The 11,791-nt window shown below is 45.4% G+C and overlaps 1 protein-coding gene across 4 annotated transcripts in view; it reads right to left on the reverse strand.

The window, feature by feature from the left end:
• The window catches only part of SGO1 (shugoshin 1), a 32,681-nt gene that overhangs the window by 8,013 nt on the left and 12,877 nt on the right, over positions 1-11,791 (reverse strand). For 2 of the 4 annotated variants that reach the window (XM_019508744.1, XM_019508743.1), the window contains exons 7-8: positions 9,008-9,871; positions 1,998-2,129 (exon numbers count right to left, since the gene is read on the reverse strand). In XM_019508744.1, the coding sequence (XP_019364289.1) occupies positions 1,998-2,129; positions 9,008-9,871 (996 nt within the window). Of the gene's footprint in view, positions 1-1,949; positions 2,130-9,007; positions 9,872-11,791 lie in introns of all 4 variants that reach the window. The other 2 variants (XM_019508745.1, XM_019508746.1) reach the window with 2 other exon arrangements.

An 11,791-nucleotide genomic window follows, 5' to 3' on the forward strand; every position in this document is an offset into this window, starting at 1 on the left:
CTGCCGCTGATGAACCCGTGCTGGTTGCCCCTGAGCATGCTGTTCCCTGCTGGCCCCTCCTGGATGCGTGCCAGAATAATTTTAGGGGTGCTGCAGGTCAGATAGAATGGCCTGGCGGGCCGCATCCAGCCCCCGGGCCACATTTTGCCCACCTCTGTTCTGGGTTATAACCCCCATCCTAAGTATGACCCACAGCCTTTGTCCTTAGGTGAGTTTAATTTTGGATGCTGTGACTAATGCAACGAAATATTCAAAGAATGCTGTTGTATTTGTTACATGTCTTTTTTTTGAGCTTGCTCCTGCCCTAGTGAGCCAGAAATACAATAAGGTAGGAGCAAGCTTTCTGCAGGAGTTAAAGCCAACATGGTAATTAATGCAAATTCCCAAAACAATGCAAGTAGCAAACTGTTCCAAATTTCATCCCTCTGGCAGAAAGCGTAGGTTGAAACGGTAGAAAACTACTAGCTTGGACCTGGGCTATTGTCCCTTATGCTGCTTTTGAAAAAAAGAAGGCTATAACAGAGATGAAGGCCCTGTGGAGAACCTGCAATGCTTCTGAACTGCTGAGGCCTCCAGGAGAAGGATACATCCTGTTAGCTAAACGTGGGTATAGCCTTATTCTGTTTTAAAACATTTTAAGAACAGACAGCCTTCTTGAGAAGTACCGCTTTATGAGCTGGACGGTCACTGAATAACTAAGTAAGAAGAGCTGCAAGTGTTAAAATGAAGTGAAATCTGTCAGTAAGGTCACAGTGAACTGCAGGAGTTTACAGTTTAAAATATCCACCCCTTCCCCCACTCTAGAGGGCAGCTCCTAAAAAGTCTGCACTGACAAAAGGTGACAGTGAGAGAACTGAGCTCTGAAGAGGCCCCAAGGGGGTCAGAGACCCAGTTAATTTGAGAACTGCATTAAGTATATTAAAACAGGTTCACAAGTTCAATCTGCCAAGGAATCTGGATCAGTTGTATAAATCAATCTGTCCTTATCAACATTTACCACTTAATCAATTTGCATCATCTGCAAAATTTTACCAATGTTTTTCTTACTAATCACTGCTGTTGACCTTTGAGCCAATACCTGATCCCCCAAGGGATCTATTAGACATTCCAAAGATCAAACCCCCCACTTAGAACTATTTTGAGATTTAACAGTTAGCCCCTTTTAGTTCTCTAAATATAGGCATCTTATGTAGGGCTCACATTATTCAGAATGTGAAGAAGAAATATGTAAATTTTAAATCTCTTAGATACTTTTATGCAGTAAATGTATACGCCCATAAAAACATAAGTTTTATAAAAAAAATAAGTCTTGTCACAATGTTCATTAGTATTAATACATGAACAAGTCCCATATTATCCCTACTACGACTTCCCTCAGGATTGATGTCAGGCTTATCAAGCTTACATTAACCTTTACTGTAAAGCCATCCAATTCATTCTTTTTAAAATGTAGCATATTTGCTTGTTTCCAGTCTTCTAGAAGCTCCCCAATGTCAAAACTCACTAAAAATTAACAACAATAGTTTTATAAGTTATTTGACATTAGCAGTATTCTGTTGAATCAGATCCTAAGGCATAAATTAAATTACTTCCTGAAGGAAGGGTGGATATTAGCAATACTTTTCAAAAATGATTGCACTCCAGATATTTGATTTTATTTTGGTACAGCACCCAAACAAAATGGAGTCTTGATCCTTGACTGGGTTCTTAAGTGCTACGATAATAGAAAATAATAAAAAAATTACCCTTTGCAATATTACAATACTTGTCTAGAAGAGGAATTCTCATCTCTATTCATATTATGCAGAGGTGAATGCAATTTTACTTGATCTGCTTTCACTAGTGTTAGACTTATGTGGCTGATCTTCCTAGTTGTGGAATCATTAGCCTCTGGGGTATTTGCTGTTTTCCCTAGAATGTGATAGCCAAGGGAGGGAAGGGGTAGCTACCTTGGTACCTGATCCCCCTTGTGGTTCACCCAGCTTGTAGGTCCTTACCTGGTGTCACCTCACCTCCAGGCGTCTCGCCTGCCACAACTTTGATGTTGCTCCATTGTCTGCTGGGGGAAAGTGGTCTCTGGGTCTGGGCATGACCTTGTGGGTCCTGATCAGCAGGGATCCTGGTTTTCTCTGTTTAAAAAACAAGACAAAAAACAAAACAAAACAGACCCTCTGATTAGAAATCCATGTTTTTCCCTCAGTTAAAATAAAACACTACTAATATATACATCTATAGATACATGTATAGATATCAGCTGAACACAATGTTTTATTGATATATATTTAGTTTTAAAGCTATTTGGAAACCTAACAGTGCGTCAATCATTATACTACATGAAATTCAAAATACTTGTATATTTTGGCATTTAATTTTGATTTTTTTAAATTATAGAATATCAGAGCTCCCCTGCCCCCTTCGTTCACCAGGATGTGGCTCCTGTCATGACTGTGCCCCCCACTGCTTTGTGGCGCTGAACAGCTCTGATGTGCTGGCACCCTGCCACTGCTCCTCACTCCCAAGCAATAGCCCTCACACCTCTGCTGGTGCCCCTCACTCCTGACCTACAGCCCCCTGGCCCTGCCAGTGTCTCTCACTCCCAACCCACAGTCCCCACTGACCCCAGCATGTGTGGAAAATGGGGGCAGGAGGGTGGGTGGGGGTGTGAGCATAGGTGATGTGGGTCGGTACCTCCACAGCCCAGTAGGTGGGACCCAGAGTGGGAGGGAGCACTTCATTGCCATAGCCACCAATGTGAGGTGCAGCAGTGTGGAACTGTGCCCCCTACTGCTGCTGGGTGGGCTGGGGGCACCTCACCTTGGTAGTTATGGCAATGCTGGGTCCTGCCCACTGGGCTGTGAAGGTAGGTCCTGCCTGGAGCTGGTCCAGCCCAGTTGCAGCCCTGCACCCCACTGTGGGTGCAGAAGTCTGGGGGGCCCACAAGCCCCTCCCCCCTGCATCACCTGTGCCCTCCACCCCCCTCAATGCATCACCTGCGATTCCCTCCCAGACATACCTGGAGGGAACTTTCCACTAAACTGCCTAGGTGCCATGTGCATGCATGCATGCAGCATTGCCTGCCCCCTGCTTCTCCCAGCCCCTTGCAGGCTGGAACTTAGCCAGCCTGCAGACAAAAACCTGTGGTTTCCTGTGTTTTTCTCGTTAAAGGAGAAAACCCATGTTCCAGCTGATCAGGTTAGCACCATCCTGGGCCTTTGCTCCCTCTCTGGTACTTCCCCTTTCAGGGGGTGCTCATATAGGATTCCAAGCACTTTTCGGGGTTTCAGCTGTCACAGCTATGGCTCCTTTGTCTCTGACCGTACCCTCCACCTTAGCCTTCTATTTGAGACCTCAGCCTTCAGGGATCAGCTTTGCCTTGAAAGCAGCCCCCCCCCCAAGGATCCACTTTCACTTTGCTACTCTCCACCCCTCTGGTATGGGGCCAACTTCTGGTATCTATTGCAGGGAAGTGCTCTCAGGCACCCCCTCATTGTAGCCTCCTCCCTACAGCTATAACCTAGTCCTCCAATTACAAGTCCAAAATGGAATGGAAAATAAACACAAGCCAACTGCTTCATAAATAGTTTCCCCAGGGTAGAGTGTTGCCTGCAGGTCCTACCTTTCATCACCTGCAGCTTCCTTGGGCAGCTTGCAAGGGCCTCTGTTTGCCTTCTGCAACTCATCTCAGGCTCCTCTCCCTGCTGCAAGTTGGGACTGTTCCCCAGCCTGCTCAGAGACTGGCTTAAATCCCCCAGCTCAGCCTTCTTTTTAGGGTCACATGATTGTCCCTTCTGCCCCTCTCTCCTACGGCCAGATGTAGCTAATCGCTTCATTAGCTGTTTGGCCTTTTAATCCCTGGTTCAGTCCCTGCCCTGTCTGCCCTCTGCTTTCCTATGTATTCATGTTTTCCTAGCAATAGGGACAGGGGAAGATAAAACACACCTGCAAATTACCAACTCTCAGTTCTGTTTTATATAGCCCATTTGATAATGTATATTTTTTGCTTTCACAAGAAAGCCATATATGATCTGCTACGTCTTAAAAAAAAAAAATGCATTCTCATTTTGTACATACGTGCAATCTAAACTGTAATGGGCTTATTTGACAGCCAGGAAATTGCCTAACATGACTGGGGACTTGTTACTTACTCCTGAAAGACCCATAATGGAATGCTTTCCCCCCCCCCCCATATTGGTTGTTGCAGCAGTAATAACAGCCTGGGAAGAGACCCTGCTGCATGAACAAAATGGTAAGTGGCTTGATCAGCAACTTCTCACAATGCTCTGAATAACAAAGTAACAAGCTTTAATGCCATGCTAAACTGGGCACAAACAGATGGGGGACTTACCTCTTTAAGTAACAAGGTATTCACTCTTAAATGATATGCAAATTATTAAATCTGTTTGGGATCACAGGAAATCAGGGCTGAAAGAGATCTCATGGAGGTCAGCTAATCCAGGCCCTGTTCAAGGCAGGATCAACCCCTGACTAAACCATCCTGGCCAAGTGTCTGCACAACCTGCTCTTGGAAGTTTCCAAGGATGGAGATTCCATATGTCTCTAGGCATCTTGACCAAGAAAGTTTCTCCTAATCTCCAACCTAAAATTTACCCTGCTGCAGCTTGAGGCCATTGCTCCCAGCCATGGACAAAACCTATCTCCATCCTCTCTGTAACTGTCCTTCAGGTATTTGAAGACTTAGCAAATCCCTCCCTCAGTTGCATCTTCTTCAGACTAAAATAACCCTGGTTCTTTTCGCATTTCCCCATAAGTCATGTTTCCCAGGTTTCTAATAATTTTTATTGCTCTCCCCTGGACTCCTAATCAACCCACATTTTTTTTTTTTGAAGTGTGGAGTCCAAACCCACTAGACACACTACTCCTGGTGAGGCCTCACCAGTGCCAAAGAGAATAATTTCCTTTGGTTTGCAAATGTCATTACTATTAATACAACCCAATATGCTGTTGAATATATGTATATATATTTTACAACAAGAACACATTGTAACCCCTGGTCCTTCTCTGCAGCACCGCAGCCTAGCCAATCCTTCCCCATTCTATATCTGTGCAAGAAATTATTCTGTCCCTATTGTCCTAGATGAATTTCACCTGATTTATCTCAGACCATTTCTCAAGTTAGTCTCAAAATACGGCCTGCAGGCCAAATCTGTCCCGCTGAGGGATTCTGCTTGGCTTGCGGTATGTCCATTAGTCCCGCCTAGCCCAGGTGTGGGAGGCAGCCCAGACTGTGTCATGTGCAGGGTCACATGGCCCCCCTGGGTGTGCAGTGGGGCTGGAGCAGCAGCACTCTAGCCCATCTGTTCCGCACCCACCGCCAGGATTGAGATCCATACAGGAAGGGCATGGCCAGGTGGCTGGGATGGAGCCACAGGCAGGTGGGTGGGGCTGAGAAGACTCTGGGATCTTGTGGCAGGAACAAAGTGGGGCCAGGGCCAAGCTACAAATCACTGCCCACAGGTCACTGTGACAGGCACTGGTTTCACAGGCAGGAGTGTGCAAAGAGCAGATTGCAGCTCTGTCTTGGCCCTGTGCTGTCACCACCCCAAGATCTCTGCTCCAAACTCAATTCCATCTCCGCCTGGCCATGCGCCCTGCCTGTGCAGCTCCCAGCTGGTCTCCATGAAGACCCCAGGATTGTGGGGCGGCAACAAGAGCCCCAGTTCCGCAGGCAGTAGGTCTACCTTGGTCCCATGCAGTCACCATCCTGCAATCCCAGAATCTCTATTGAGACTGGCTGGGAGCCTCATGGGCAGGGTGCTCAGCCAGGCGGAGAGGGAGCTGTGCCCAGGGCCAGATCTGGAATCTTGGGGCTGTGACAGTGCAGGGCTGGGGCAGAGTCCCAATCCACTCCCTGCAAGGACCCCCACTGCAGGGCTGTGCAGGCAGTGGATCATGGCTCTGCCATAGCCCCACGTTGTCACTGCCCTACCCTGCGATCCTGGCTTTGCCTGCCACCCCATGGCCCCATTCCACACAGGGAGTTTTGGTGAGCTGTTGTAGGGGACAGGGTGCTGACCCACCTCACGACAGCTCAGCAAAACTCCTTATGTTGCCCATGTGCCCAAATAATTGCCCACCCTTGAGTTAGATCAATGTTGATTCTCTAGTTGTCATCACTTTAAAATAAGTTTCCTTCTTTTAAAAGACTTTTATAAAAAGATTTGCAAAAAAAGGAGGAATTAACTACAAATGCAAACCTTAACAATTGAGGCTGTTCAGTGGTGGTTTGTCCCCCTTTGGAATATTGTGTTCAGCTACACTCAAAACTCCCAAAAACCAGGAACTACAAGTGTTAAGGTATATCAGATATACCTGCAACAAACTTAATTTTGCCCTCTTCCGAGTTCTCCCCAACACGCTAACCGCATACGTACTAGCATTCTGCCATTTGAGATTCTCTAGTACAGGGGTGGGCATAATGTGGTCTGCGAGCCCATTCTATCCAGCCTGTGGGGCCCCTTAAAAAATTTAGAAAAATTAATATTTATCTGCCCCTGGCTTCCTGTCATGTGGCCCTCGATGGCTTACCAATACTCAGTAAGTGGCCCTCTGCCCAAAATAATTGCCCACCCCTGCTCTAGTAGAACACCCTGGGAAGAGAGCTCATGTAGTAGACCACATCTTCCTCGATACAAAAAAAAGCCTCTAGTTTAGATTGCATGTAGCAATTGGCAACTACCTCCATGTGGCCTAAAGTCAAACACTCAGACTATGCCACACAAACTATCCCTAATTTGCTGAACAATACCACATTTTCTTCCTTGCCTGAACCATTCATTCCAAAAACATTGCTTTCACTTAGTCTTCACTAGAGGTGGCATTCTGCTATTTTCATAGACATTTGGGCTGGAAGGGATCCCGGAGGATCATCGAGTCCAGCCCCGCCCCAGGGGAAGGAAGGCAGCAGGGATCATAGGATCTCAGCAAGATAAGCATCCAAATGTCTCCTGAAGGCGTTCAAAGTGGGTGCTTGAACCACCTCCGGCAGCAGTCTGTTCCAAACCTTGGGGGTTCGGACAGTAAAGCAGTTCTTTGTTACGTCCAGCCTGAATCGGTTACAGTGGAGTTTGTGAACGTTCAATCTTGTCATCCCGTGGGGGGCTCTGGTGAACAGACGTTCCCTCAGATCCTGATGAGCACCCCTGACAAACTTATAGGTGGCCACAAGATCACCCTGAGCCTGCGTTTTTCAAGGCTGAATAGCCCCATAGCTCTCAGCCTCTCATCATAAGGTATGTTTTCCTGACCTCTGATCATGTGCGTGGCTCTCCTCTGCACCCTCTCAAGCTTCTCCACATCCCTTTTGAATTGTGGAGCCCAAAACTGGACGCAGTACTCCAGCTGCGGCCTCACCAAGGCCGAGTTTTGCCTAAGCATCTAGGTTAGCATGACAAAAAGCTGTATGTATACTAGAACTTTGGGGTTATTCTGTTACTTTTTTGCCTTAGTGGTCTAAATCTGGGCATCCAGACTTGGCTATGTGTCTATGCCCTGATGACAGCAACTGCCCCATCCAGGGGAAACAGGACCAACAGAAGCAAGCTCCTTGGGGGTAGTAATGAAAACAGCTCAAGTGGGAGCCCTGCCAAACTGCACAAGCCTAACATCCAGAAGAGGAGCAAGGTATAAAAAGCAACATATTAAATAGCAGCCTCTAAAAAACTATTTGGGGGGCAGAGAAAATGTGGCAAGCCCAGCCTCACTGTCAGGCTTCTCTTAAGGGGCACGGCAGGCAGGATAGCCAGTGCTGGGTAGGGGTTGTAAAGTCAGGCCACCAGGATCCCAAACTTTATAATGCAGGAACTTCTAGTCATCAACCAGTTCATGGGGGGCAGGGAAACCGTAAGGAGATGATAGAGTGTATTTTGTACAAGGTAGCACTGTGCTGAGATGCTGGCACTGCAAAGCAGTGCTGTGGTACAAGACATGCTGTGCCTCTTTCCAAACTAGAAGTAGTGCTGCTGCATTAGCGCAGCCCTGTGTCCATGCAAATAAGTTCTATGCAGAGCTTAGATGCATCCCAAGAGATTTTCCTGAAATGCTGATGTTTAAGGAAGATGTAGGAAATCCCTTGTTCTAATGATACTAAGTTTGGGTCACTAACCCTTTCTTCCATCCCAATTAAGCAAAAAAAAATCCAAGTTAAACATTTGGGTTTTAGAGTAGCTAGAAGAGCTGTTTTGAAACATCTAGCATTTCACAACTTTAACTACAGCAAAGCTAATGACCTATTGTAACAGGTTACAGGCTTTCTATAATGGTGTTTTTAGATGAGTGATTTTCTTTAAGCTGTTTAAAGTCTTGATCTGGAACACAAAGAAGTTTCATTTAGAAGCCTTAGGAGTGCTCAGCCTTTTTGGCATGGGGATGGTGGGACTGGGCTCTAGCCCTACCCCCTCCAGCTGGGAACTGGATGCCAGGGACCTGGCCCCATCCCCTCCTGTACCCACATACTTGGGATTGGACCCCGAAAGCTTGGCAGTACCCCCTCATATCTTTGCCTGCTGGGATTGGTCACTTAATCCAGTGCACAGGGCTGGTGCTTCTCATAGGTCTGATGCTCCCATTGGGTCTGAAAATGGAGGCAGTAGGGGAGTAAATGCCACCCCTTCCCCACTGTCAAGTTTCCAAACTCATGGGGAGCCCTGTGGGCTGGATAACATGGTGCTGTAGGCCAGATATGGCCTGTGGGTTGGGTGTTGAGCACCCCTGTACTACACCATAGTGCAATTTAGGACACTTATTTTTTACTTTTACACTTTCTTGGTTTTCTGATTTGCCTCATACCTGAACTATCTTTAAATATATTATATTTGTGAAGAATTTAATGGTATCATAGAAGTGCTGTGTTTTAAGGGATTTTTTTTAAACAGGAAAAAAGTACACATTGAAACTACAATTTATCCTAAAGGAGGAATATGAACATTTTGGTAAATGTGCCTTGCATATTTCAATAACTTACAAAATGCTCTCTGAACAGTTTACTTACCAATAGATTTGTTTTTTCTAGTACTCTCAGTCTCTTCTTCACAGGAATATTTCTGCTGATTCAAAACTAGAAGTCTCTTAGATTGTGCTCTTGTTGGGATTGGTATTGTATCATTGCTGTCCTCCAAATTCCTCCTGTATTTTGACTTACTTTGATAAGGCACAAAAGGGCTATCTTTTGAATCCACTTCTGAGTCATTTAACTCACTGCTGTCTATTTCATCTTCAGATAGATCCTTTCTGTCCTTCAGATCATTGTTCCTACTATTTACCTTATTTTGAAGGAAAGGTGTGATATGGACACTCTCCTCCAAAAGAAAATCATAAGCATCTCTTGAGTTAACAGATGAATCCAGCTTTTCTTTTGAAGAATTTTGTTCACCCTGGTTTAGCTTCTTTTTGGCTTTTGTTCTGGAATTTTGATTTTTAGTTCCTTCCGATTTTCCTCTCTTTTTCCTTGTTTGACAGTCTTCTCTGCTTTTAAGCTTAATTTGTTTAAGTTTCAGTTCTACAACTGAGCAGTTCATGTCAGTTAATTTATTTGCCTGATCCACCGTCTCCAAGTTGATCTTGTTTTTATTTAGTTGAGAAGGATTTGGTTCTATAGTTTCTATATTACCGTCTTCTAAACTTTCCTGAAGTCCAGTTTCATCTTGCTTATAAGATTCTCTAGTCAAGTCAGGCATTTCTGAATGGCCAACATTATGGATGCAGTGGTCATTCCAAGTTTTCAACTTTGAATAGCGATGCCTGGTGGACACATTTTTTGGTAACATATTACCAACTTCCATATTGTCTTTTGTGGAAGGAACATTGTCCAGCTTAGACTTTTCCAGTTTATCCAGATAAAAATCAGATCTTTGTCCTTAAGATTTAAGAAAAAAAAATAAGTATACAAACTGAATTTTTGACTTGGGAGTTATTTAATTTATTGGTAGTTTGCCCAAATGCTTAAGTTTCTGAATCTTAGAATTTTCTGAAGTCAATTGACTTGCAGCATAAAAGCAACTACAGAAACAGCCCTTATAACAAAGTCTCCAGAAAGGAATTCCAAGCTAAGCTAGGACCCAGTTTTTTCGAGGTATAACTCTAGTTTAAATTCATGTACTTAGAAGACAAAATATATTTTGCCCTTCCTGAAGGCTTTGGCATTAGGTAATGCCATTTTTTTTTAGTTCAGGTTTGAATATTTTACATTTTACAATCATGTTACAGAAAAAAAAAAAAAGTGCGCACCAACAACAAACATTAACCTGTACCTAAATAAGGTTATTCTTTCTAAATTGACCAGCAGGTATACAAAGTAATTCCTATATGACCTACTGCCTTCTAGTCCATAGTTTCTCAACCTGTGGTACATGTACCCCTGGGGGTATGAGAGAGATACGCAGGGGGTATGTAGGTACCTCAACACTCTCTCTCTCGCCCTCTTTTCCTCTCAAAACTATGGCAAAAAATTTGGTGTGCCACTGCATGGCACTTTAAATTCCTCAGTAATAATTTGGCATGCCATGCTTTAGCCTCCTAGCTTTGGCCAGCATCACCTCTAGGCCACGTACATGCTTGAGTTGTGCACCCCTGGTGTAAAAGGTATCAACCCTACCCACACCAGATCAGACATCTGTCATATCATGGACTTATATACACAGCCCTTCTTCCAACATATGGCACACATTAGTTTGCAAAATCCCCTAGAAAATCCCCGGGAATATTGAGTTTTGGGGTACTTGTTAAAAATCTTCAGAAGTTAGGGGGTACTTGCTACTTAAAAGGCTGAGAAACACTGTTCTAGTCCATCCTTTCCCCACCTTTCAACCTCTCTGGTGGCGTTTACGAATGTTTTCATTGGCTAGCTTCATTCTTAATTTATTTTCTTTTTCTGCACAAATGTTTCATTATAGCTTTATTTTAGAGCATCCCTCCAGCTACACACTCTCCAGAAGCGTAATACTGGACATACAATTTCTTTAAAAATGCACTAACTTTGTAATCCTGTATTTCCAGGGGGTGCAACCCAGTGCTGCAGGGCAGAGTGGGGCTGCACAGGAAAGCTGCTTGCAGCTGCAACCTCTGCGCTGCCCTGGCAATGTGTCCCCTGTGTACATGGCTGCAGCAGGGACAACAACACAGGGCAGTGTGGAGCTCACAGCTGTAAGCAGCTTTCCAGCATGGCCCCACTCTGCCCTGCAGCACCAAACGATACCCGCTGGGCTGCAGAGGCCCCAGGGGAGGGCAGCAGGGCAGGAGCTCGAGCCTGCCCCACACACAGATCTGGAGGGCATAAGTCCCCCCAGCCCACCAGAAGTGTGCGCAGTGGAGGGGAGTGGGCCCCTCCTGGGGCTACAGCCGGGTGGGGAGGACAGGTGCAGAGCCAGGCTCTGCTTGGTTGCAGCAGCCACTGCCACCTGCTAGGGGCAGGGGGTTGTGGACCTGGGTCCCTGGCCCCGTAGCCCTGGCAGCTGTGGGCGTCCTCCAGCAGGGGGTTGTGGGTGGAAGAGTAAGAGGCCTTTCATTTTAATCATGGATTGGGGGGGGGGGGGTGGAGTAAGAGGGGGGTGTTAAATCAGAGGATTTGTAATTTTTTTTTTTTTTTAAAATCAAGGAAAACCAGGAACCCTGGAGATAAGAACAGCCAGAAACTTTATAACTCCTGGGCAAGCATATACAGGTTTCCCTCTGTATGTGCAAACTGGCTGTTCTGTGATGACCCTTTTTATATAAAAAAAAAATTCATTATATGAGAGGTAAATTCACTCTGATGTGATCAGTGTGGTGGAAGCCCACA

This window comes from Gavialis gangeticus, unplaced genomic scaffold (assembly GCF_001723915.1).
Source record: "Gavialis gangeticus isolate Ggan-Ray unplaced genomic scaffold, GavGan_comp1, whole genome shotgun sequence".
NCBI lineage: Eukaryota > Metazoa > Chordata > Crocodylia > Gavialidae > Gavialis > Gavialis gangeticus.